This window comes from Symphalangus syndactylus, chromosome 7 (genome assembly GCF_028878055.3).
Source record: "Symphalangus syndactylus isolate Jambi chromosome 7, NHGRI_mSymSyn1-v2.1_pri, whole genome shotgun sequence".
In the NCBI taxonomy this organism is placed as follows: Eukaryota; Metazoa; Chordata; class Mammalia; order Primates; family Hylobatidae; genus Symphalangus; species Symphalangus syndactylus.
The window spans coordinates 54,930,717-54,958,629 of NC_072429.2; the positions used below are offsets into that span (position 1 = coordinate 54,930,717).

General features: G+C 37.9%; 1 protein-coding gene across 6 annotated transcripts; it reads left to right on the top strand.

The window, feature by feature from the left end:
- The first annotated feature begins 459 nt into the window (after nucleotides 1–459).
- On the top strand, nucleotides 460–27,913 carry TTPA (alpha tocopherol transfer protein). 6 transcript variants are annotated; one of them, XM_055286245.2, is made up of 6 exons: nucleotides 492–695; nucleotides 13,501–13,654; nucleotides 17,523–17,639; nucleotides 20,566–20,759; nucleotides 22,342–22,452; nucleotides 25,241–27,913. In XM_055286245.2, the coding sequence occupies exons 1-6, from the start codon at nucleotides 492–494 to the stop codon at nucleotides 25,412–25,414; spliced, it is 954 nt and encodes a 317-aa protein (XP_055142220.1). In that variant the 3' UTR covers nucleotides 25,415–27,913. The 6 variants fall into 6 exon arrangements, with proteins under 6 accessions (XP_055142221.1, XP_055142220.1, XP_063499343.1 ...); XM_055286246.2 differs by lacking the exon at nucleotides 17,523–17,639 and having other exon boundaries at nucleotides 460–695; XM_063643273.1 differs by lacking the exons at nucleotides 17,523–17,639; nucleotides 25,241–27,913 and adding an exon at nucleotides 24,488–24,724.

The following is a 27,913-nucleotide window of genomic DNA, read 5'->3' on the forward strand; positions in this document are numbered from 1 at the left end:
CGGTCTGGAATCTGATGGAAGGAGAGGGGAGAGGGCTCAGTAGCGCGTCAGCCACGGGCCATTAAACGCTTGTTCTAAGGCTCCTTTCAGCTCCAAGATTGCAAGAAGGAAGGAAGAATGGAAGGAAGAGAGGGGGAGGAAGGAAAAAGAAAAAAAAAGATTCTTTAGTAGATTGTAAAAATCATCCCAACTAACTTTGACATCGTTCCGTCGGTGTTGAACATCAGTGGCTTCCTTCGCTGGGAAAAAGCTGGGGTCCCTAACTAAAGCTGCTGAACAGGTGGCTAGCACCCGTGGGGACACTATGCGGTTTCCTTTAAGAGGCAGCTCTGCTCGCCGCGGGCCAGGCGTGCGAGGCCGGAGGCCGCCCTGCCAGGCTGGAGGGTGGTTGTGCGTCAGGCAGCGGCCGCAGAGGCGGGGCCGAGGGTGGTGCGGGGCGCGCGCTTTTCCCGGGTGCCCGGGTAGCTGCGGCCGCAGCGGCGGCGGCGGGCATGGCAGAGGCGCGGTCCCAGCCCTCGGCGGGGCCGCAGCTCAACGCGCTACCGGATCACTCGCCGTTGCTGCAGCCGGGCCTGGCGGCGCTGCGGCGCCGGGCCCGGGAAGCCGGCGTCCCGCTCGCGCCGCTGCCGCTCACCGACTCCTTCCTGCTGCGGTTCCTGCGCGCCCGGGATTTCGATCTGGACCTGGCCTGGCGGGTAAGCGTGCGTGTCCCGGGCGCTGGGCAGTGCGCACCTCACCCGCCCCGTCCCCCGCCCCACGACCCCGGATATCCGACCCCTGCCGAAGCCCAAGGTGCAGGCAGGACCTTGGCAGGTAACGCGCCCCTAACCACCCGGCGTGGGCGCTGAGGCTGTAGATGTTCCGAGAATCCGGAGCTGGTCCTCCAGTTTCTCTGGGTCATGGAAACGACAAACCTAGAAAGCCTTGGAGTCATGGGATAATGGCCCATTTGATCTCAAGCATGGGGAACTCCTGCACTAGATGAGTCTCCTGAACCTACAAAGTTTGGGGGACATGCCTTCCTCTCCCTGTAGGAAAGCCTGTGGTACAAAACAAAGTAACAGCTTAGAAGTTGGAAGCTCAGACTTATCACACGTGACTAGATTAACTACGTGTAGCGGGGAAATGAAATTGCTGGTAAAACTGAAGTTCTGAAGCCATATAGTAGCAACATAGTATTATTACTAGTAACAGTTAAGTGTCGAGACAGTAAAGCAACCCAGTATACTTCGAGTCTGGGTTGTAGTCGGGCAGTTCTTTTGTGTTTCCGGTATGTTACAGCTCATTGAAAGAAGAGGTGATGGAAAGATAGGAATCAGAAAGAGGGATGCGACCTTGAGTTCTATCACTTTAGGTTCAGCGTCCTTATCTGTTAAATAATGATGGAAATGCCTGTCTCATTGATTGTTTGCGAAGATTGAACATTAACCAGTTTAACAGAACAAGCTGTGCCCAGCACAGTGCCCGGCACACAGTAAGCATTCAGCAGTTCGACCAGATCTAGTCCTTTCTCTAAGTGATTTGTTCAGTGTCACATAGCTGCCTAGCAGGAAAGATTATAGTACAAAATTCCAGTGTGTCTCAGTATGAGGTTTTTGAGGGTTTCTCTTGTTTGTTTGTTTTAGAGTGAAAGCAAGTTTATTAAGAATGTAAAGAAACAGAAGAATGGCTACTCCATAGAGACAGAGCAGCCTGAGGTTGTTTTTAACTTAAGTAAAATTATGGTAAAAATAATCTAGGTAACACAAAATCCTAAAACGTGAAAAGTAAGTTTCTAACAGTAACTTTCTAAAGGAAAAAAGCTCCCTACCTCAAACCTTAGTTTGTCAGTCACATACCCAGAAGCTGGTTAGTGTTACTCATTTATCTTTTTAGACAGCCTGAGCTTGCACAAGCATGTTTGTGTGTGATTTCTATTTTGCCTTTCTTGCCTGTCTTTGAACTAGGAGCCTCCCATATCAACTGGTATACATCCATCTTACTCTTTATTGGGCTGCTGTTATTCTACTGGATGGATATATCAGACTATATTAAAATTTATCTAACCTGTTATTGGACTTAGGGCTTATTGCTGTTCATTCCTTCATTCAACAATTATTTTTTGGACTCTACAATTTGCCTAGTAGTACACAAGATGCAGTCAACAAGGCGGCTGTGGTTTCTTCCATCACTGACTGGGCATTATTCATGTCCTTATACTTTGTGCATAAATAGGAATATAAATTTACAGGATAAATTCAACCGGTGAAATTGCTGGATGAAATTAGATGTGTATTTTTCAGTGTTGAGTAATATAACGAACTGTCTTCCAAAGAGTTTTCAGTGCCTTCCAAAGGTTGCAGTAGCTCAGGCCTGCAACCCCAGCACCTTGGGAGGCTGAGGATGGTGGATCAATTGAGCTCAGGAGATCATGAACAGCCTATGCAACATGGTGAAACCTCATCTCTACAAAAAAAATAACAAAAATTAGCCAGGTGTGATGGCACGTGCATGTAATCACAGCTACTTGGGCGGCTGAAGTGGGAGACTCGCTTGAGCCTGGGAGGCGGAGGTTGCAGAGAGCCGAGATTGTGCTACTGCACCACAGCCTGGACAACAGAGTGAGGCCCTGTCTCAAAAAAAAGAAAAAGAAAAAGAAAAAAAGCTCTATCACTCATCACTCTGATATTACATGATTTTGCCTTTTCCTCCATAACCCACACTGTATTATCAAACACGATTTGTGTATAAACCTGCTAGAAGAGATATACTTTTTCATTGTTATTATAATATGCATTTATTTAATTATAAGTGTGATTAATAATCTTTTATATACATGTAAAATTTCAAAATTTCTTTCCAGTTAACTGAAAATGGCCTGTTTTTGCTTTTGTTCTTTTTTTTCATTATATTTTAAGTTTTAGGGTACATGTGCACAACGTGCAGGTTTGATACATAGGTATAAATGTGCCATGTTGGTTTTCTGCACCCATCAACTTGTCATTTACATTAGGTATTTCTCCTAATGCTATCCGTCCCCCAGCTCACCACCCTTCTACAGGCCCCAGTGTGTGATGTTCCCCACTGTGTGTCCAAGTGTTCTCATTGTTCAATTCCCACCTATGAGTGAGAACATGCAGTGTTTGGTTTTCTGTCTTTGTGATAGTTGCTGAGAATGATGGTTTCCAGCTTCATTCATGTCCCTGCAAAGGACATGAATGCATCCTTTTTTATGGCTGCATAGTATTCCATGGTGTATATGTGCCACATTTTCTTAATCCAGTCTATGATTGATGGACATTCAGGTCGGTTCCAAGTCTTTGCTATTGTGAATAGTGCCGCAATAAACATATGTGTGCATGTGCCTTTATAGCAGCATGATTTATAATCCTTTGGGTATATACCCAGTAATGGGGTGGCTGGGTCAAATGGTATTTCTAGTTCTAGATCCTTGAGGAATCACCACACTGTCTTCCACAGTGGTTGAACTAATTTACACTCCCACTAACAGTGTAAAAGCGTTCCTATTTCTCCACATCCTCTCCAGCACCTGTTGTTTCCTGACTTTTCAATGATCACCATTCTAACTGACGTGAGATGGTATCTCACTGTGGTTTTGATTTGCATTTCTCTGATGACCAGTGATCATGAGCATTTTTTCATGTATCCATTGGCTGCATAAATGTCTTCTTTTGAGAAATGTCTGTTCATATCCTTCACCCACTTTTTGATAGGGGTTGTTTTTCTTGTAAATTTGTTTAAGTTCCTTGCAGATTCTGGATATTAGCCCTTTGTCAGGTGGGTAGACTGAAAAAATGTTCACCCATTCTGTAGGTTGCCTCTTCATTCTGATGGTAGTTTCTTTTGCCATGCAGAAGCTCTTTAGTTTAATTAGATCCCATTTGTCAATTTTGGCTTTTGTTGCCATTGCTTTTGGTGTTTTAGTCATGAAGTACTTGCCCATGCCTATGGCCTGAATGGTATTGCCTAGGTTTTCTTCTAGGGTTTCTATGGTTTTAGGTTTAACATTTTAGTCTTTAATCCATCTTGAATTAATTTTTGTATAAGATGTAAGGAAGGGATCCAGTTTCAGCTTTCTACATATGGCTAGCCAGTTTTCCCAGCACCATTTATTACATAGGGAATCCTTTCCCCATTTCTTGTTTTTGTCAGATTTGTCAAAAGATGAGATGGTTGTAGATGTGTGGTGTTATTTCTGAGGTCTCTGTTCTGTTCCATTGGTCTATATATCTCTTTTGGTACCAGTACCATGCTGTTTTGGTTACTGTAGCCTTGTAGTATAGTTTGAAGTCAGATAGTGTGATGCCTCCAGCTTGGTTCTTTTTGCTTAGGGTTGTCTTGGCAATGTGGGCTCTTTTTTGGTTCAATATGAACTTTAAAGTAGTTTTTTCCAGTTCTGTGAAGAAAGTCATTGGTAGCTTGATGGGGATGGCATTGAATCTATAAATTACCTTGGGCAGTATGGCCATTTTCACGGTATTGATTCTTCCTATCCGTGGGCATGGAATGTTCTTCCATTTGTTTGTGTCTTCTTTTATTTTGTTGAGCAGTGGTTTGTAGTTCTCCTTGAAGAGGTCCTTCACATCCCTTGTAAGTTGGATTCCTAGGTCTTTTATTCTCTTTGTAGCAATTGTGAATGGGAGTTCACTCATGATTTGGCTCTCTGTTTGTCTGTTACTGGTGTATAGGAATGCTTGTGATTTTTGCACATTGATTTTGTATCCTGAGACTTTGCTGAAGTTGCTTATCAGCTTAAAGAGATTTTGGATTGAGACAATGGGGTTTTCTAAATATACAATCATGTCTTCTGCAAACAGGGACAATTTGACTTCCTCATTTCCTAATTGAATACCCTTTATTTCTTTCTCTTGCGTGATTGCCCTGGCCAGGACTTCCAACACTATGTTGAATGGGAATGGTGAGAGAGGGCATCCTTGTCTTGTGCTGGTTTTCAAAGGGAATGCTTCCAGTTTTTGCCCATTCAGTATGATATTGGCTGTGGGTCTGTCATGAATACCTCTTACTATTTTGAGATACGTTCCATCAATACCTAGTTTTTTTTGGCAGTCTTTAGCATGAAAGGCTGTTGAATTTTGTCAAAGGCCTTTTCTGCATCTATCGAGATAATCATGTGGTTTTTGTTGTTGGTTCTGTTATGTGATGGATTACATTTATTGATTTGTGTATGTTGAACCAGGCTTGCATTCCAGGGATGAAGCCAACTTGATCGTGGTGGATAAGCTTTTTGATGTGCTGCTGGATTTGGTTTGCCAGTATTTTATTGAGGATTTTTGCATCGATGTTCATCAGGGATATTGGTCTAAAATTCTCTTTTTTTGTTGTGTCTCTGCCAGGCTTTGGTATCAGGATGATGCTGGCCTCAAATGAGTTAGTGAGGATCCCCTCTTTGTCTATTGATTGGGATAGTTTCAGAAGGAATGGTACCAGCTCCTCTTTGTACCTCTGGTAGAATTTGTCTGTTAATCGATCTGTTCTTTTTTTTGGTTGGTAGGCTATTAATTATTGCCTCAATTTCAGAGCCTGTTATTGGTCTATTCAGAGATTCAACTTCTTCCTGGTTTAGTCTTGGGAGGGTGTATGTGTCCAGGAATTTATCCATTTCTTCTAGATTTTCCAGTTTATTTGTGTAGAGGTGTTTATAGTATTCTCTGATGGTAGTTTGTATTTCTGTGGGATCGGTGGTGATATCCCCTTTATCATTTTTTATTGTGTCTATTTGATTCTTCTCTCTTTTCTTCTTTATTAGTCTTGCTAGCGGTCTATCAGTTTTGTTGATCGTTTCAAAAAACCAGCTCCTAGATTCATTGATTTTTCGAAGGGTTTTTTGTATCGCTATATCTTTCAGTTCTGCTGTGATCTTCGTTATTTCTTATCTTCTGCTAGCTTTTGAATTTGTTTGCTCTTGATTCTCTATTTCTTTCAATTGTGATGCTAGGGTGTCAATTTGAGATCCTTCCTGCTTTCTCTTGTGGGCATTTAGTGCTATAAATTTCCCTCTACACACTGCTTTAAATGTGTCCCAGAGATTCTGGTACGTTGTGTCTTTGTTCTCATTGGTATCAAAGAACATCTTTATTTCTGCCTTCATTTCGTTATTTATCCAGTAGTCATTCAGGAGCAGGTGGTTCACTTTCCATGTAGTTGTGCGGTTTTGAGTGAGTTTCTTAATCCTGAGTTCTAACTTGATTGCACTGTGGTCTGAGAGACAGTTTGTTGTGATTTCTGTTCTTTTACATTTGCTAAGGAGTGCTTTACTTCCAATTATGTGGTCAATTTTAGAATAAGTGCGATGTGGTGCTGAGAAGAATGTATATTCTGTTGATTTGGGGTGGAGAGCTCTGTCGATGTCTATTAGGTCTGCTTGGTGCAGAGCTGTGTTCAAGTCCTGGATATCCTTGTTAACCTTCTGTCTCACTGATCTGTCTAATATTGATAGTGGAGTGTTAAAGTCTCCCATTATTATTGTGTGGGAGTCTAAGTCTCTTTCTAGGTCTCTAAGGACTTGCTTGAAGAATCTGAGTGCTCCTGTATTGGGTGCTTATATATTTAGGATAGTTAGCTTTTCTTGTTGAATTGATCCCTTTACCATTATATAATGGCCTTCTTTGTCTCTTTTGATCTTTGTTGGTTTAAAGTCTGTTTTATCAGAGACTAGGATTGCAACCCCTGCTTTTTTTTTGCTTTCCATTTGCTTGGTAGATCTTCCTCCATTCCTTTATTTTGAGCCTATATGTGTCTCTGCATGTGAGATGTGCTATAGCACATCTGATGGGTCTTGACTCTTTATTTAGTTTGCCAGTCTGTATCTTTTAATTGGGACAATTAGTCCATTTGCATTTAAGGTTAATATTATTATGTGTGAATTTGACCCAGTCATTATGATGTTAGCTGGTTATTTTGCCCATTAATTGATGCAGTTTCTTCATAGCATTGATGGTCTTTACAATTTGGCATGTTTTGCAATGGCTGGTACCGGTTGTTCCTTTCCATGTTTAATGCTTCTTTCAGGAGCTCTTGTAAGGCAGGCCTGGTGGTGACAAAATCTCTCAGATTGTCTGTAAAGAATTTTATTTCTCCTTCACTTATAAAGCTTAGTTTGGCTGGATATGAAATTCTGGGTTAAAAATTCTTTTCTTTAAGAATGTTGAATATTGGCCCCCACTCTCTTCTGGCTTGTAGGGTTTCTTTTTTTTTTTCCATCTATTTTTTTTTTTTATTATACTTTAGGGTTTTAGGGTACATGTGCACAATGTGCAGGTTTGTTACATATGTATCCATGTGCCATGTTGATTTCCTGCACCCATTAACTCGTCATTTAGCATTAGGTGTATCTCCTAATGCTGTCCCTCCCCCCTCCCCCCACCCCACAACAGTCCCCGGAGTGTGACGTTCCCCTTCCTGTGTCCATGAGTTCTCATTGTTCAATTCCCACCTATGAGTGAGAACATGCGGTGTTTGGTTTTTTGTCCTTGCGATAGTTTACTGAGAATGATGTTTTCCAGTTTCATCCGTGTCCCTACAAAGGACACGAACTCATCATTTTTTATGGCTGCATAGTATTCCATAGTGTATATGTGCCACATTTTCTTAATCCAGTCTATTGTTGTTGGACATTTGGGTTGGTTCCAACTCTGCTATTGTGAATAGTGCTGCAATAAACATACGTGTGCATGTGTCTTTATAGCAGCATGATTTATAGTCCTTTGGGTATATACCCAGTAATGGGATGGCTGGGTCAAATGGTATTTCTAGTTCGAGATCCCTGAGGAGTTGCCACACTGACTTCCACAATGGTTGAACTAGTTTACAGTCCTACCAACAGTGTAAAAGTGTTCCTGTTTCTCCACATCCTCTCCAGCACCTGTTGTTTCCTGATTTTTTAATGATGGCCATTCTAACTGGTGTGAGATGGTATCTCACTGTGGTTTTGATTTGCATTTCTCTGATGGCCAGTGATGATGAGCATTTCTTCATGTGTTTTTTGGCTGCATAAATGTCTTCTTTTGAGAAGTGTCTGTTCATGTCCTTTGCCCACTTTTTGATGGGGTTGTTTGTTTTTTTCTTGTAAATTTGTTTGAGTTCATTGTAGATTCTGGATATTAGCCCTTTGTCAGATGAGTAGGTTGCAAAAATTTTCTCCCATTCTGTAGGTTGCCTGTTCACTCTGATGGTAGTTTCTTTTGCTGTGCAGAAGCTCTTTAGTTTAATGAGATCCCATTTGTCAATTTTGGCTTTTGTTGCCATTGCTTTTGGTGTTTTAGACATGAAGTCCTTGCCCACGCCTATGTCCTGAATGGTATTGCCTAGGTTTTCTTGTAGGATTTTAATGGTTTTAGGTCTAACATATAAGTCTTTAATCCATCTTGAATTAATTTTTGTATAAGGTGTAAGGAAGGGATCCAGTTTCAGCTTTCTACATATGGCTAGCCAGTTTTCCCAGCACCATTTATTAAATAGGGAATCCTTTCTCCATTTCTTGTTTTTGTCAGGTTTGTGAAAGATCAGATAGTTGTAGATATGCGGCATCATTTCTGAGGGCTGTGTTCTGTTCCATTGATCTATGTCTCTGTTGTGGTACCAGTACCATGCTGTTTTGGTTACTGTAGCCTTGTAGTATAGTTTGAAGTCAGGTAGCGTGATGCCTCCAGCTTTGTTCTTTTGGCTTAGGATTGACTTGGCGATGCGGGCTCTTTTTTGGTTCCATATGAACTTTAAAGTAGTTTTTTCCAATTCTGTGAAGAAAGTCATTGGTAGCAGATGGGGATGGCATTGAATCTATAAATTACCTTGGGCAGTATGGCCATTTTCACGATATTGATTCTTCCAACCCATGAGCATGGAATGTTCTTCCATTTGTTTGTATCCTCTTTTATTTTGTTGAGCAGTGGTTTGTAGTTCTCCTTGAAGAGGTCCTTCACATCCCTTGTAAGTTGGATTCCTAGGTATTTTATTCTCTTTGAAGCAATTATGAATGGGAGTTCACTCATGATTTGGCTCTCTGTTTGTTATTGGTGTACAAGAATGCTTGTGATTTTTGTAACTTGTCTGAAATTATGTAGCTATTAAGTGTTGAAGCAGGGATTTGAACTTGTGTTGGGCTCAGGAGAGAGCCTGTGCTCTCAAATACACTGCCCTTGCCTCTTATGTTTAAAACAACAAGCATATAAAACAGCTAACCATTCACTTCTCTGCCTGTTCTACACAGTCTCATGAATTCCTTCTATCAAGTGATAGCCCAGTTCCTTATACTTTTGTTCCATGTGGTAAGCTTTTTATGCTTTAATTATCTTTATGGTTTTCCCAAAGCTTTCCAAATTCCATAGATCCTCCCTGCTAATTTCTAAATGCAGCTTCTTTTATAAAATTTTTCATTTCATGTGTCCATTTCAGTTTCTACTCTGCTCCTGATAGTTATTGCCTTTAAACAAATGTGTAATTTCTCAGAGCTTTACTTTACTTTTTTTTTTTTTTTTTTTTTGAGACAGAGTCTTGCTCTATTGCCAGGCCGGAGTTCTGTGGCATGATCTCAGCTCAGATCACTGCAACCTTTGCCTCCCAGGTTCAAGCGATTCTCCTTCCTCAGCCTCCTGAGCACGTGCCACCACACCCAGCTAATTTTTGTATTTTTAGAGGTGGGGTTTTACCATGTTGGCCAGGATGGTCTTGATCTCTTGACCTCGTGATCCATCCGTTTTGGCCTCCCAAAGTGCTGGGATTACAGGCATGAGCCACTGTACCTGGCCGGAGCTTTACTTTTCTTATTCTTATAATGCCACAACAGTAGCTACTTCTCAGGGTGATGGTGAGGAGGAATTCAAAAGATGGCATTAGACCCTATAAAAGTGCTCCAAATATGGTGGTTCTTATTTTGTTTCGAAGTACATGAAACTAGATCAATGGAACAGAACAGAGCCCTCAGAAATAATGCCGCATATCTACAACTATCTGATCTTTGACAAACCTGATAAAAACAAGCAATGGGGAAAGGATTCCCTATTTAATAGATGGTGCTGGGAAAACTGGCTAGCCATATGTAGAAAGCTGAAACTGGATCCCTTCCTTACACCTTATACAAAAATTAATTCAAGATGGATTAAAGACTTACATGTTAGACCTAAAACCATAAAAACCCTAGAAGAAAACCTAGGCAATACCATTCAGGACATAGGCATGGGCAAAGACTTCATGTCTAAAACACCAAAAGCAATGGCAACAAAAGCCAAAATTGACAAATGGGATCTAATGAAACTAAAGAGCTTCTGCATGGCAAAAGAAACTACCATCAGAGTGAACAGGCAACCTACAAAATGGGAGAAAATTTTCACAACCTACTCATCTGACAAAGGGCCGATATCCAGAATGTACAATGAACTCAAATTTACAAGAAAAAACCAAACAACCCCATCAAAAAGTGGGTGAAGGACATGAACAGACATTTCTCAAGACATTTATGCAGCCAAAAGACACACGAAAAAATGCTCATCATCACTGGCCATCAGAGAAATGCAAATCAAAACCACAATGAGATACCATCTCACACCAGTTAGAATGGCCATCATTAAAAAGTCAGGAAACAACAGGTGCTGGAGAGGATGTGGAGAAATAGGAACACTTTTACACTGTTGGTGGGACTGTAAACTAGTCCAACCATTGTGGAAGTCAGTGTGGCGACTCCTCAGGGATCTCGAACTAGAAATACCATTTGACCCAGCCATCCCATTACTGGGTATATGCCCAAAGGACTATAAATCATGCTGCTATAAAGACACATGTACACGTATGTTTATTGCGGCACTATTCACAATAGCAAAGACTTGCAACCAACCCAAATGTCCAACAATGATAGACTGGATTAAGAAAATGTGGCACATACACACCATGGAATACTATGCAGCCATAACAAATGATGAGTTCATGTCCTTTGTAGGGACATGGATGAAACTGGAAAACATCATTCTCAGTAAACTATCGCAAGGACAAAAAACCAAACACCACATGTTCTCACTCATAGGTGGGAATTGAACAATGAGAACTCATGGACACAGGAAGGGGAACATCACACTCCGGGGACTGTTGTGGGGTGGGGGGAGGGGGGAGGGACAGCATTAGGAGATATACCTAATGCTAAATGACGAGTTGGTGGGTGCAGCACACCAACATGGCACATGGATACATAGGTAACAAATCTGCACATTGTGCACATGTACCCGAAAACTTAAAGTATAATAATAATAATTAAAAAACAAAACAAAACAAAAAAACAAAGTACGTGAAACATGTAAGAAGAAACCTACTCTATTACAAAATATAGTTAACCCATAACATTTTAAATGTTTATTTACTTCTAATGTTTGCAAAACAGACACCTTCCAATAATGAATATTTATTTTTAGCCACTTCTTTGTTGTTGTTGTGGACATAGGGTGGTTTGTTTGAGAATTGCTCAGTAGCAGTTTATTTACATAATTTGTTTATGACAACTTTACTGTGAATTTATCTATCAGTGGATAAGTAATGACCAAAGTTCCAGGTTTAGATCTTTCAGTTTGCAAAAATTGTGCAAGATGGTAATTTGTGCCTCTTTACAGAAGTCAGTTTTTCAAGTGTGTGGATCCAGTTGGTTTACTCATGACTTAATTTATTCTTTCATTCAACACGTGTTGTTGTCTCCTGGGTGTGCAGCACTCTGCAGAGATGAATAAGCTGAGCACACTGCCACTATTAAACCTTAATGATCCCTTCTAATGAAGCCACAATTTTTATCATTCCACAGGAAAAAGAAAAACATTATATAGTTACTAATATGCTGTTTCCAGCGTTTTGCTTGAATTGGAATGAAAAAGACTTTTTATGTCTGAGGAAACTATCAGAAAAGTAAAAAAGCATTGTAAAATACTATTAACAGTTATTCTGGTACCCCCTAAGACTGGAGGAGGGAGAGAAATTCACCTTATAGAGTAGAATGAAGATATTAAGATCCACAATGTGCCTGTTGTTCTCACCGCTTTTGGAAACTGCTATTTGGGTCACCAATTATTTCTTTGTTGGCAAATTGACTTTTTTCTTTCTTACTCCTCTCTTGGATTTAACTCTTAGCAACATTCTCTCTTTTTTCAAAGTTAAAGGTTTATTAAATACAGAAATGAAATAGAGGGAGACAGACAGACAGAGAAAGACAGGGGGATAAATCAGAGATGGAGGTGAGTGGAGCAGAGCAACACAGATGGCACTGTCCTCCCTCTCGTCTACCAGTGCTGGTTCTCTTCAGGTCCACCCAGTTTGTCTTCCTCCAGCCATTCCCAGCCATTAACATTTTCCAAGGCTCAGCATTTCCCTCTCTAGTTTTTGTTGTTTGTAGTTTCTCCTCCAGATCATTGCTATTTTTGTGGTTATAGTTACCTTGTTTATTCCAATTACTTTCAAATATAAAATCTGTCATTTTCTCTGCACTGCAGTCTCACATTGTTAATAAGTCTCTTTAAACTAAAAACAAATATATTTTAACTTGTGAAAAATTGAGTGCCAAAAATCATAAAGAGGGAAATTAAAATATAAATATAATAATTTTTAAATACATAAATTTGCTTTAGTATTTCCCACAATATGCTGGTAGTGTTTGTATTGTTTGCGTATGTGATTAGCCATTTCTGGTGGTTCTTTTGGAAAGAAAGTGGGATTTCTTCAAACCGTATTTTGACAAGATCCAGTATCCAAGTATACTGCTCCTGGGCTCTTCTAACTCATTTGATTGATTTCTGTACTTCCTTATTTCAAAAAATACTAAAGGTGGTGTTTCAGTTTTCTGTTGCTGATCAACAAGTCACTCCAAGAATTAGTGGCTTAAAACACAATGATTTATTTGTTTTTGATGTTTTGATATCACTAGTTTGGGCAGGGCTCAGTGGGAGTGGTTCATCTCTGTTCCACATGGCATTAGATGGGAACTTGGCTGAGGTCACACTATCCAGGATGGCCTCTCAACCTCCGTGCCTCTCTCCACATGAGTTGCTATCATTCAGTAATCTCACATAATGTCTGGATCCCAAATAGTAAATTCAGAAGGTATCAGGCTTCTTAAAGCTTGGCCCACACAGTATCACTTCTGCCAATTGATATTAGATCAAAGCAAGGTGGAAGGCCAGCCTAGATTCAAGGGGAGTGAAGCAAATAGATGCCACCTCTTAATGGGAAGGATGGTGCATGGGTATCAGGAGGGGAGGAATTGGTGGCTGTCTTTGGAGGATATCTACCACGGGTGGTGGATGCAAATTGCTCAGCTCTGAATTCGTGATTAACCCCTGTCACCTCAGGTCCTTGATAAAGGGAACTTTCAGTTTTCACAGGTAAAAAGATACCCCAGATTAAACTCTTGACATAATGGATGGCAAAGTTTATACACAATGCCAAAGCTTTTCTTCCATTTTTACAAAATCATTACCATGTATGCCATTTGTAGACAATTTTAATTTTGTTTTTCAGTTACTAAAAAACTATTATAAGTGGAGAGCAGAATGTCCAGAAATAAGTGCAGATCTACACCCTAGAAGTATTATTGGCCTCCTAAAGGCTGGCTACCATGGAGTCCTGAGATCCAGGGATCCCACTGGCAGCAAAGTTCTTATTTACAGAATCGGTAAGTCATACACGACTCTTCTTGGTTTTCTCCTCTCCTCCAGTTCAGTTCATTCCCTCCCCTCTCCTCTTCTCTTTTTCTTCCATTTCTTCCTTGAATACCATATAGAAAGCTTCAATGTGTTCATCTTTAGGAATTTGGGCTTTAATTTAAAATTTTAGGTTTTAACTTAGGTTTAATTTAGGTCTTAATGTCCCCCAAATATAATAACCCTTTGGCAGTTGTGAGAAAATTAACAGATGCAAGCGAAAATCCTAGTTCCATTCTTCCATGCAGTCAACTGTACAAGATAAGAAGCAAGGAAAATAGTGAAGATAAATAGTATGAGAATATTTTAAAAAATCATGGAAAAGTGTTTCAAAAATGCTTAGTAGGAAGTGCAAATAAGAATTCTGAACTATTGGCTGGGCATGGTGGCTCATGCCTGTAATCCCAGCTGAGGTCAGGAGTTCGAGACAAACCTGGCCAACATGGTGAAACCCCATCTCTACTAAAAATACAGAAATTAGCCAGGTGTGGTGGTGCATGCCTGTAATCTCAGCTACTCGGGAGGCCGAGGCAAGGGGATTGCATGAACCTGGCAGGCAGAGGTTGCAGTGAGCCAAGATTGCGCCATTGCACTCCAGCCTGGGCAAAAGAGCAAGAGTCCATCTCAAAAAAACAAACAAACAAATAAACAAACAAAAAACAACCAGAATTCTGGGCTATAATGTAAACTCCATGAGATTGTGGATTTTATCTGCTCTGTTTGCTGGTGTATCCCAAGCACTGAAAATATGGTCTGGTACTTGGTAGGTAGTCACTAAATATTTGTGGAATGAGTGAGTGAATGACTAGTTCGAAAATGCCCCAGGCTGAGGAGCAAGAGGCTCATTCTCTTGGGTGGAGGAGGGTGCAGAGGAAAGGCAACTCCTCTGGGAGCTGTTGCAGACACGGTATTCCATTAACTCCTGTTTATTCTCATTGCGTCCTCTTTTTTTCTATTAGGTGTTGCTAGTGTTTCTTGTAGGTTGGTGTCTTAGTGTATTCAGGCCACTATAACAAAATGCCATAGACTGGGTGACTTATAAAAACAGAATTTTATTTCTCACAGTTCTGGAGGTTGAGAAATCCAAGATCAAGGCACTGGCAGATTTGGTGTTTGGTGAGGGCCTGCTACCTGGTTCCTAGGTGACATCTCTCACTTTAACCTCACATGTTGGAAGGGAAAAGGCATCTCTCTCGGGACTCATAAGGGCACAAATCCCATTCATGAGGGTTCCATCCTCATGACCTCATCATCTTGCAAACGGCCCACTTCTTACTATCATCAATTTGGGAGTTAGAATTTCAGCATATGACTGTTGAGGGGATGCAAACATTCAGACCATAGCAGTTGGTGACCTCTAACTTCTGTCCTCCCTCAGACCTGCATGTGATTAAAAATGGCAGGCACAGGAGAAGGACTCACACTATTCCCAGAATTTCTCATGGCCCAGTTGAAGGACAAAGATAAACCAACATTTCATGACCAGAATTTTTGAATTATAATTTTACAGAAACATGTATATCTTTAAAGATTTAAAATCTTTAAAATCTTTAAAGATTTAAAATCTTTAAAATCTTTAAAATCTTTAAAGATTTAAAATCTTTAAAATCTTTAAAGATTTGCATTTCTTCCCTGCTTATAGATAAGATACCTGCCTATAACTCAACTGCTTGCTATACTGCAAGAAGATACTGTATTTAATTTTTTAAAGGATATTGGAAGATCGAATAAAATGATTTGGGGCTGTTTTTAATTTTTTTTTTTGCCCTAGTTTAAGTGTCAAATAGAATTGAGTTAATCATGAAATCCCATCTATAAAACAGACATCAGGATCTTTCTGTTCTTTCATTGCTGCACCAGTGTCAGAGAAAATTGAATGAGCTCATAGCAATGAAGTTCCTTGAGCTTCTTAGGGGTAATCTTGCGAGATTTAACAAAGTACCTATGTTTCATTTAGGAAATAAACCTGTATGTTATGAAAATAAAGGATGCCCAGTTACATTTGAATTTCAGATAAAAAACAAATAGTTTTTTTAAGTATGTATGGGGCATCCTTATGTTAAAAATTGTATACTGGTTATCTGAAATTCAACTTTAATTGAGTGTTGTATATTTTACCTGGCAACTCTACTCAGGGATCCAAGAAACATAAAACTGAAACCTGCAGCTAATTATTTCTGTAAATGTCTTGGTTCTGCATTGCCTGGCTAGATTTTATTGTTTCTAGTTTGTTCATAAACTGACTGAGGCAGGTGAAGAAGTAAAAGTGACACCTTGATAGTGAGAAAGCAGAGGTGCAGGTCTGATCATAAATACCTTAACACTGAACCAGTAAGGGTATTTTTCTGGGCCTCATGTAGCACATTAATTTAGAAGTATATTGTTTAACTCAAGAGATTTGAAAATCAAGAAAATATGTAATTTAGTCATGGTCAGAACAGGAAGGTATGTTGCAAATCTCCTGTATGTTCTGTTATTCTAGGATGAAAGGGAGAAACTCAGAAAGTTTTATGAGTAAAATGAAAACTTTTCTAAATTTAATTGAATTAATGGGAGGAGCTAAAGAAGGAAATCTGTGGTGGAACTTTTCCTTAGACTTTAGCATAACCACCTCCTCTAGATACCATCTCTGTGCAGTAAAAGCAATGAGAAAATGCACACAGCCCTTTCCTCCATGCGGGCGGGGCAACCCAAGGTGAAGCTAAGTTTTGACCTTTATCAGCCAACATGCTGGAGGATATAATTTTATGTCTTTTGAGATCCCAGCAGCAAAAGTAAAATTTAACAGTGAATGTGAAGTTTTGACTGTGGCTTAGTTCTTGTGAATACAGGTTCTGGAGCATGTGACCTGGATTGGAATCTCAGCTCTGCTACATTCTAGCTGTGTGAAACACTATGTAGCTGTAACTGCATTTTCTCATCTGTAAAATGGGCACAGTGAAAAGCTGTCACATAGGGTTGCTGTAAGCATTAAATCAATCAATCAGTCTGTCTATCTAAAATATAACAAGAGCATTACCTGGTACATAAAAGCACTCAACACATGTTAAGTAGACACTGGAGAAGGAATTCAAAATATAAGGTATATTTTTCTTTTGCCTCAATGGAGCTTAAATTCTAGCCAGCACTGTACCATAGAACTTTCTATGATGATGAAACTGTTCTACAATAGCCACTGTTCTCATGTGGCTATTGAGCACTTGAAATGTGACTACTGCAACTAAGAAACAGATTTTTTTTTTTCTAAGCTAGGGTCTTGCTCTGCCACCTGGGCTAGAGTGCAGCGGCACAATCATAGCTCACTGCAGCCTTCAACTCCTGGGCTCAAGTGATCCTCCCACTTCAGCTTTTGGAGTAGCTAGGACTAGAGGCATGTGCTACCACACCCAGCCAGTTTTTTTATTTTTATTTTTTAGAGATGCATTCTCACTATGTTGCCCAGAATGGTCTCACTCCTGGCCTCAAGCAATCCTCCGCCATCAGACCCACAAAGTGCTGGGATTCTAGGCATGAACCACTCACTGCACCCGGTGAAACTAAATTTTTAATTTAAATTTGAATGGCCACATATGGCTAATGGCTACCACATTAGCCATTGTAGGTCAAACAATTATGTTGGTTGGCTCAGAACGTAGGATATTAACTATTTTTTTGATTGGCAAACTTCATTTGTTCTGCTTTTTTAAAAAATCAATATAGCATTCAGCCAATGTCTGAAGTTAGTATAGTATTTTTGATCTGGGTTATCCATGGGTTGGTTATTCAAATTCTTATGAGAAATCTGAGGCTTGTTTTTTTGTTTTGTTTTGTTTTGTCTTGTTTTGTTTTGTTTTGAGACAGAGTCTTGTTCTGTTGCCCAGGCTGGAGAGCAGTGGGCCATCTCGACTCACTGCAATCTCTGCCTCCCGAGTTCAAGCGATTCTCCTGCCTCAGCTTTCCAAGTAGCCGGGACTACAGGCGTGCGCCACTATGCCCAGCTAATTTTTGTATTTTTAGTACAGATGAGAAGTTTCACCATGCTGGCCAGGCTGGTCTTGAACTCCTGGCCTCAAGTGATCCGTCCACCTTGGCCTCCCAAAGTGCTGGGATCACAGGCGTGAGCCATCATGCCCAGCCAGAAATCTGAGGCTTTTAAAAAACACTAACACACCTCCTAAAGGATCCATTAATATGACAGAAAAAAAATTAAAAAAAAATAGCAATCCCATTGTGCCTTCTTAGGAATATTTCTGTTTATTCTTTCTTTTTCTAGATCTTCAACTTTTCTCTTGCTACTACATGCTACCGGTTAACATTTAAATCAGTTAAGGGCCAGCCACCAAAAACAAAACAAAAACTCCTCCTTGGTTCCACAAAACTCTCCCTCCTTCATTACATCCATCTCCCCTCTTTGTTAGTGATGCCCACCATCCACATTTTCTCACAGTTCCTCCTCAGCCAACCCTAGTTTGATTTCACTCCCATCCCTGCTGAAATGAACGTAACCAATCATTAGTGACTTTCTTTTCACCACATCTAATGGACATATTTAGTCCTGTTTCACTTAACCTCTCAACACAGTGAATCACTTCCTCTTTCTTGAAAAATCCTCTTCCCTTAGCTTCTCTGATGCCATGTTCTCTTGGTGTTTTCCTCTGACATCATTGGCTGCTCCTCCTTAATCTCTTTTTCTGTCGTTTCCTCTTCTACTCATCCTTTAAACTCTGAATTTTTTTAGGACATTGGCCTCAGCCTTTCTTTTTATACTACTTTATCTCTCTGCTTTGATAGAGAAAAACATAGCTCTGAGACAATCCCTGTTGTGGATCATCATGTAGGCACAAACAACCCCCAGATTTGTATCTTCACTCCCATCTTTTCCTTGAGGATCCAGACCCACACAGCTAGCTCCTATTCCAGCTGCACCCAGTTGGATGTCTCACAGTCACCATTTTAACATGTCCATACTTATGATCTTTTCCACCCAAACAGGTCTCTCATCTCAATAAATGGTACCGCATGTACACCACGGAGTACTACACAGCCATAAAGCGAATGAAATTATGTCCTTTGCAGCAACATAGATGCAGCTGGAGGCCACTATCTTAAGTGAATTAAAACAGGAACAGAAAACCAAATACCACATGTTCTCACTTATAAGTAGGTGCTAAACACTGGGTATTTATGACATAAAGATGGGAACAGTAGACACTGGATGGAGACGACAAGAGAGGAGAGGGAGGGAGAGGAGCAAGGGTTGAAAAATGAACTATTGGGTACTGTGCTCACATACTTGGGTGACAAGATCATTTACACCTGAAACCTCAGCATCAAGCAGTATACCAAGGTAACAAACCTGCACATGCACCCCCTGAATCTAAATAAAAGTTGAAAATAAATAAATAAATGGTGCCACCATTCTATCCAGTTCCCCGTGCCAGAACTTTTATTTTTTATTTTTATTTTTTGAAAATTTACTATTGCTTAGTTGTGATTTTTTTTTTCTTTTTCATTCATCCTGTTAGGCACTTCAGTCTGAAGGCTTACATGTTTTTTTTCAGCTTCAGAGAACTTTTCTGTATTGCTATGATTTCTCTTTCCTCTGTTTTCTGTTACTGCCTTCTAGAACTTTTATTAGTTGGATGTTGAAACTTCTGGATCCAGCTGCATGTGTTTCTTACCTTTTTATTCATACATGTCAACTCTTGGCTCTTTTGTGCCAAATTTGAGAGAATTCTTCAGCTCGATCTTCCAAACCATTTTTCCTCAATTGGCTTTGTCTTTTCCAGCATTTATCTCATCAATGAATGTTTTTTAAAAAACTTATCTTTTTATTTCTAAGATCTCAATGGAGTCTTTTTAATAATAGCCTGTTCTTATAATAATAGCTTACAGTATTCTCCCCACCCCCTGCTGAAACTATTATGCTTCTTTAAAAAAATTCTTTAAATTTTTTTTACAGACCGGTTCTTGCTATGTGTTGCCCTGATTGGACTTGAACTCCTGGGCTTCAGTGTCCCCCCTCCCCTCACCTCAGCCACCTGAGTAGCTGGAAATACAGGCACCTACCACTGCACCTGCGCCTGGCTTCTATTATGTTTTTTAGTGTCTCCTGCTTTCTTGAGTTGATGCCTTTGTCTATTGAGTTTGGTTTCCCTCTCTCTGTGTGTATGGATGTGTTTAATATTCCAATTTTTAAGGAATAGATTCTTTTAAAAAAAGATTATCGGCTTGTCCATCCATTACTGTCATTTCTGCATGGCGTGGCCTGTCCCAGGGGTGGTGGGAAGGGATGAGATGAGTGAAGAAGAATCTCAGTAACTCCTCTCTTAGCACAGGTACTCCCTGTTTCTCTTTGGTGTGGGCAGCTACCTAAGTGCTTCCGTGGCTCTTCTTTTCCAAGCCCTCACTTCCTGCTCTCACCTACAGGGACATGACTCTGCTATGTGCTACTTACCACTGGAAGGCTGTCAGAGGATCAACTTGACTGTCTGTTCCTCATGCATTTCCCGTAGCAACCTCTTTAGTTACTATGGGGCCCTAATTGCTCTTTATAATCCAGGCCCTTGCTTTTCCATTTCCAGAATCTCTGAGCTTGGAGCATACACAATGGCATTCCCATCTTTATGTGAGTTTGTGACTTCATCTTGCAGTCAAATTCAGCCTGCATCCATTCCTTTTCCCCCCATACTCTTTAAAAGCCATTCTTTGCTAGAATTTGAGGAGGAAGGGAGAAGCTGGCCCATGTTCTTGGGACTCCAGTTGGATTTGTTAATCAATTCATGATCTTTGTAGATGTTTTTATTTCAACTGATCTTTTAAGCCTAAAATGAATTAGTCTCCCTTTGGAAATCTTTCTGATTTTTTACACAATGCTAAGATATGATATGCTTTATTTTTTTAGCATACTGGGACCCCAAAGTTTTTACAGCTTACGATGTATTTCGAGTAAGTCTAATCACATCCGAGCTTATTGTACAGGAGGTAGAAACTCAGCGGAATGGAATCAAGGCTATCTTTGATCTGGAAGGTTGGCAGTTTTCTCATGCTTTTCAAATCACTCCATCTGTAGCCAAGAAGATTGCTGCTGTACTTACGGTAAATGTATATTTTAACTGTCAGGCATAATACTTCCAAATTATACTTTTAAATTTTGTTATATGTTAGACAAAGAGAAGCAAAAGTACATTTATTAGAAATTTAAATTCAATTTTGGAAATGATATGTAGAATTCAGTAATGCTAAGAGGAAGTACAATGTTATTAGTTTATAAAAGAAAAAATGTTGCAACAAACTGCAAAAATATGTTCAAATTAGTAACGAGAGGATTTATGCATTTTAATATGTGGTGACTTTATCTTTTTGTCATTAAATTTTTTTCCTAAATTAAAAATTGATTAAAAAATATAGCAATGGCACAATAAAATGTCACATAAGTCTTGGTAGGTGTATATTGATATCTTTTTTTTCCAAAAGGTTTTTAAAGTGGTCATCATCTTTGACTCAGTAATTCTATTTCTGGGAAACTAGCTAAGGAATAATCTTTAATATATTAAAGATTGCATATAATAATAATAGCTTACTATGTGCCAGGTACTTTGCTAAGTGTTTCAAATGCATTATGTTTTAATGTCCACACTGAGCCTATGACGTATGACTATTGTATTTTCCCACTTTACAATTAATAAACTATATCCAAGAAGTGACATAGCGATGCCCAGGCACACACAGTTTGTCAGTAGTGAAGTGAGAATTCCAGCCCAGGTCACCTGAATGTAAAAGTTGTGCTTATAACTACCACTTCTATACATAAATACAGTTACTGCAGCATCAGTTTCAGTAAAGAAATAAAATAAATAGTTTATTAGTCCAGGAAATAGAAACATGGTTACTTAAAAATATCGTACATTCATTTGATGGATTCTTGCAACAATAATAAAACATGATATTTGCAAAAGCTGTATTATATCAGTGGAACACAACGGGATGAAAATTATTTAGACAGCATATTAGCAATTATGTTTAAAAGAAAATTATGCATAGAAGGGATTTGGAAGGACAATCGCCAAATTAATAATACATCTCTGAAAGCGATGCATGGAAAAAATAAAAGAACTTCACATAAAAGAACCTTGGAATGAAAGGTCTCCATATTAATAACACAACTTGTAGGTAGGAAAACTATCCTTTTCCTTCAACTCTTAACTTTTTAAACTTTCTAAATAAACCTATATTACTTTGATATTAAAGACATATACCAATGTCAAAGTTTAAAAGTGTGTGTTTATTGTGCTAGTCTTTCAATATTTGTGATTTTTTTTCTCAAAATAAACATTTTTTGGGAAAAAGTTAAATATAAATTTCCAAATGACTCATCGGTTCATTAAAAGAACATCTATATATGATGGGAAAGGAATTTTCTGGTGAAAGCGTGCAGATATTTCGTAAAATGCTTTGCCAAATCTATACGGAGAAACTGTTTTAGAGATCTTTACTTAATCTAGTGACAGTGAACTGTAAGCCAGGCTTTTGTGCTGATCGAATAAATAATTTTGAAGATAAAAATCACACACTTTAGATATTTCTGTAAGTTTAGCAAGTGTTCAAAGAAGAAACTTGACATTAGGTATCGGATTGTAATATTTATGTTTTGTTATTAAGATTTTTTTATTTTCAAAAGGATTCATTTCCATTGAAAGTTCGTGGCATCCATTTGATAAATGAACCAGTAATTTTCCATGCTGTCTTTTCCATGATCAAACCATTCCTGACTGAAAAAATTAAGGAACGGGTGAGTAAAACATATTCAAGTCTGTGTTCCTCTACACCAAACACTCCAACCCTTTTTAATTTAAGGATTGCTTTATCATCTTTCCTCACACCTGCCCATCTATATCATTAGCCCAATATTTTGAATATTTATCTAACAAGCCAACTAAAAAAAAGTAAATTAAAATTTACTTTTAATTTATAAAAATCAAGTATATTGGTTGTAAGACTGTGGGGTAACTGGGCTTTTCGTACACTGCTGGTTGGAATGCTTAATGGTATATTCCTGTAGAGGGCAGTGTGGCAAAGACATCAAAATCACTGTCTTGAATGACCTGTACGTAAACAAAATTACATAAACTAGAGGAGCCACAGCAGCAGAAGACTGAAAACCAGCAAGTGTTAACCATTAGGGCATTGGTTAAATAAACATCTACACAACAGAAAACAACGAGATTGCAGGATGTTTTGTAAACTGAAATAAAATGTGGAATAGTGTTTATGGCATGCTATCTTTTGTATACAAAGGGGATAAATAAGAATATATTTCATAAATTTACATTAAAAGGATATACAAAAAATAATATAAGTGGATATCTATAGAGAACAAGAGAAGAGGTGTGAACTACAGTAGATGAGAATAGATTTGGGAACAAGATCTCTCACTGTGTATCTTTTATCTTGTTTTGATTTGTAACCATGTGAATTTATTATTAATGCAAATAAAAATAAACATTTTTCTTAAACAGTGAAGCCTAATTAACAGTTTCAGTGTAACTGAGAACCACAGTAACTGAGGTATATGACTTAATGTCACACTAGTTAGAGCAAAGATACTGGATTTTTTTTTTTAATTTACCTAACCTATGGAGCCTTATCTCTGAAAAAGCATCTCGTATCTCTTAGACTTTTTGAAAGGTTGAAAATAGAATCTGCGTTCTCAAGAATGGCAACCATTCTAAATTAATCTGAAGAGAAGAATTTTTAGAGCATCTATTTAGACAAACATTGGCATCATCTAATGCCTTGAACACAAAACAATTTGTAAAGGCTTTACCAATTTAAATCTAAAAAATTACTGAAATGTCAGCAGTGATAGTATAAACTGTAAAAGCACATTTGGAATTTTAGAAATGACGTTCTTTCATATTAAGAAAATATAACATCTTATACCTGGTCAGAAAGTTACGACCTTAGAGCTACTTTAGAGGTTATCCAGTGGATATTTCTGTTTGTCTTCAAGAACCACCCTTAAATTGCCTGCTTTAGCAAAAATGGCCACTTTCAGCTACTTTTTATTCTAGTATTTTTATACGAATCAATTTTGTTTGTTCGTTTTTTTCCCTCTTCAGCGTAACTTGATAATAGCTGGCTTCCCTCTGTTTAATTCTTAGAGATCTAAAAATAACCATTTCTATTTTGAGTAGTATTTTAGATAAAAACAAAAACAAGAATAAACCGAACCTAAGAAATAGGAGAATATGGAGAAAAAAGAAGTAAAAGTAAAAATTTGAGAAGTTAGGGGAAGGATGTCAGTGAAAGTTAGTTGACGGGAAACAGACTTGCCAAAATAGGGAGGAAAAAACTCTGATCCAGCCACTTTTTTCCTTTTCAACTTTTTGGCAATGCCCCATACATTTTCTTATTTTGCCCCTTCCTGATGAGATAGAATTTCTTCTCAATTACCTGATAATATTTTACATATTTCAGAAAAAAATAAAGATTGGCTTTGTGAGTTTCCTAAGTGAGTATAGGAAACTCATTTCATCCATCAAACCTCATATCCCAGCACATAATAGGTGCTTATTAAATGATTGTTGAATACATAGAGGAACATTTTGCCCTAGAAAGTGAAAAAAGGTTATTTATTTATTTTAGCAGGTGTGCTTTTGGTTCAAGTTTCTATGGCTTTCTCTTAACTTCAGGGCATTCTATGATCAATTTTTATAGTTTAAAATACTTGAAAAGTTAAAGTTCTCAACCATCGTAATTGTCTTTTAATACTTTTTAAAATTTTTTGACTTTTTTATTCTATTTATTTATTTATTTTTTTTTAGACAGGGTCTCACCTTGTGCAGTGGCACGATCTTGGCTCACTGCAACCTCCACCTCCTGGGCTCAAGCAATCCTCCTGCCTCAGCCCACCAAGTATCTGGGACTACAGTCCTGCACCACCACGCCCAGTTAATTTTTGTATTTTTTTTTTGTACCAGCCATGTTGCTCAGGCTGGTGTTGAACTCCTGAGCTCAAGCAATCCACCTGCTTTGGCCTCTCAAAGTGTTGGGATTATAGGCATGAGCCACTGCACCTGGCTGTCTCTTAACTTTATACTAACCAACAGTATCCATCGACTGTACCATATAAATTGTTTCTGATAGACTTAATTGTGGCTCAGATACATGCTTCTACTTAATATGAATTAGTACCAGCTAGTACATTTTTTTCATGTATAGAATAGTCCCAAGGTATTAGTTTGGTAAGAATCACTTGCACATAAGGGAATAGAATTTATAAAATAACTTTATTTAATCTTTAAAAATTTACTCATGAAAGAGGAAAATTACTTTTTATGAATTTTATGAAGCTATAAGAATGCAAATCCAAGAAACAGTAAGGTTATTCGATCCACAGTAACACAACCTAAACATAAGTAAAATTATTAGATTCATAACCAGAGGAATAAAGGATGTGGTATCTATTTATACACTCCTATTTTAGAAGTTATTAGAATACCTTGTTTTATGAGGTTGATTTTCCACTAGAAATGCATCTAATGAGGATTCCTTCTAAAATGTTTTGGCTATTTCAGATTCATATGCATGGGAACAACTACAAACAAAGCTTGCTTCAGCATTTCCCAGACATTCTTCCTCTGGAATATGGTGGTGAAGAATTCTCAATGGAGGAAATTTGTCAGGAATGGACAAATTTTATAATGAAGTCTGAAGATTATCTCAGCAGCATTTCTGAGAGCATTCAATGAGAAGTTATTTCATGTGAATGGCTTCCTAACTAAAAATACATGAGTGATATCCAACCTGGTTAAATGAATGAAAGAAAAGGAGCAAATCTTTCAAACTAATGCTTGCCTGAACTTTAAAATGTAGAAATCTTCTGACATGAGCAACACAGGTGTTTGGAAAGATTTTTTACTTTTTCAATGCTTTTTTCTCTACTTTTGAAGTAATTAAATGTCAGTACATTTTAAGAGCATAAAAATCGGCGATTTTGTACTTGAAGAGAACGTGAAAGTTATTGCTGAAGTAGCTGCTCATGTGCATCTTTGTATGTTTCTAGAAAGTTATATTTTAAACAAGTTCTCTGATTAAATTGGTTTAGAAAAAAATTTAGAAATATTCCACTTAAAAATATTAGCACAAGTCAGCTGATGATAAAAAAATTAACACTTACTTTAAGTGGATGTCAGATTAAATTATAATTCATTATAATTAAAATCTGAATAGAGTTTTATAGTTATTCCTGTGGGCCAGCAAGACATTTCATCTCAGGGAAATTTTATTTTAGTATATTAACATGATAGAGATTTTTTTTTTTTTTTTTCAGACAGAGTCTTGCTCTGTCACCCAGGCTGGAGTGCAGTGGTGCCATTTCAGCTCACTGCAACCTCTGCTAGGATTACATGTGCACACCACCACTCCTGGCTAAGATTTGTATTTTATATAGAGATGGGGTTTCGCCATGTTGGCCAAGCTGGTCTCAAACTCCTGAACTCAAGTAATTTGCCTGCTTCGGCCTCCCAAAGTACTGGGATTACAGTCATGAGCCATCGCACCTGGCCACGATAGAAACTTTCAGCTGAGGAGTCTATATGCCATACTACTCTGTGGCATCTTTAGGTCTCTATGAAATCATGTTGATGTAATTGATTAACAAAAATAATTTAGAAAATATGTCAGGCACAGTTGATGGCTTCTCAATATCTGTTTTGCATTTTTAAACAAATCAAGAAATGTAATTTTAACTTTTGCTTATGGTTATTCTTATGACTACACAGAAAGGGATGGAATCATACTTGTCTTATACATGGACTGTTTTTAGTTAACAATAACATAACTACACAAAGGAAAGGAAATGTTTACATTTTTAAAAATTACTGTCAATTACATCTGGTATTTTTCAGATTATGCATAAAATAATATGAGTTTGACTATTGTATCAGAATATTTTAATCAAATCCTGCAATTAATATTAACTTAAAAAAACATCTGGTAAAGCCTGGGCATGGCAGCTGACACCTGTAATCCCAGCACTTTGGGAGGCCGAGGCAGGATGGATGATTGCTTGAGTGCAGGAGTTCTAGACCAGCCTAGGCAACACAGGGAGACCCTGTCTCTATTTCAAAAATAGATAAATAGGCCCCGGTGTGTGATGTTCCCCTTCCTGTGTCCATGTGTTCTCAAAAAAAATTAAAAAATAAAAATAAAAATCAATAAATAAATAACTGGTAAAGATGTACTGTTTGTACTGCAGTTCATAATATTTCATTTATTAAGAAAGATATCATCTCAGCTTTCATATTCAACATAGCTCTCAATTTATGACATAATTTTTATACTTAGTATTTTATAATTTCTTAATTTTGTTATGAACTTGAAAATGTAGAATATGGGGTCCAAAATCTGTTGAACATTTGTTCAGCTAGTTAGGTTTCAACATTAATCATATACATTAATAGTATCTTTATATAAGGATATGTGAAGGGTGTTTTTCTTTATAAGAAAATTAGTTTAATCAGGTGAGCTGATACTTATGATTATACGTATATCTATGATAAAATTGAAAGTAATCGTGGATGTTCTTTAGAGAACGTATTCTGATTTTGACTTAGCATTGGGAAGCTAACAACATTATAATTTTTATTAAAAAACTAGACCCTGCCTGTTTTCTAAAAAACACTTTAAAGTATTTTAAAATAAAAGAATACTATATAAAATTGTATAATTAAAAATAATAAAAGAACAAAATCACTTAAAAAGAATAAACAGTGTCAATAACAAAAAACCTCTGGCTTATCCAACTTTTATTTCTAGAAGATTTATATCACCAGTTCCACTTCATTTATTTTTGGTTATTTCAAACACTTTCTTATGACTCTGTCAGGGAGTGATTAGTTTAGTACCCAAATAAAGGATAACATTTTAAAATGTCCTTTAAATTAGATTTTTTGGTGATAGGTTCAATAGTAAATAGAATTAAGATAAGTCAGTTAATCTAGGCATATTTTATGATGGAACTTTGAAATGTTTATAAATGAAGCAATTCACTGAAGAACATTAAAAGAAAATTGAAATGAATGGTCAAACTAATAAAGTGTCAAAGCAAATAATTGTCTAATTGTCTATATTACTTTAGTAATTGTACCAGAAGTGCCTTTTAAAAGGTTAACTGTATTATGTGCTCATTGTGTTACTCAACTGCACAGTAATTTATTTGTTTTAATATTGTTTGAAAGAAAATAAAC

What these genes read in the sequence shown, in the direction of transcription:
- TTPA (XM_055286245.2), top strand. Translation starts at nt 492, where the DNA reads ATGGCAGAGGCGCGGTCCCAGCCCTCGGCGGGGCCGCAGCTCAACGCG. An exon ending in AGTTCTTATTTACAGAATCG is followed by an intron (nt 13,655 to 17,522) that starts GTAAGTCATACA and finishes GTTTTGAGACAG; the next exon opens with AGTCTTGTTCTGTTGCCCAG. An exon ending in CCAAGTAGCCGGGACTACAG is followed by an intron (nt 17,640 to 20,565) that starts GCGTGCGCCACT and finishes TTATTTTTTTAG; the next exon opens with CATACTGGGACCCCAAAGTT.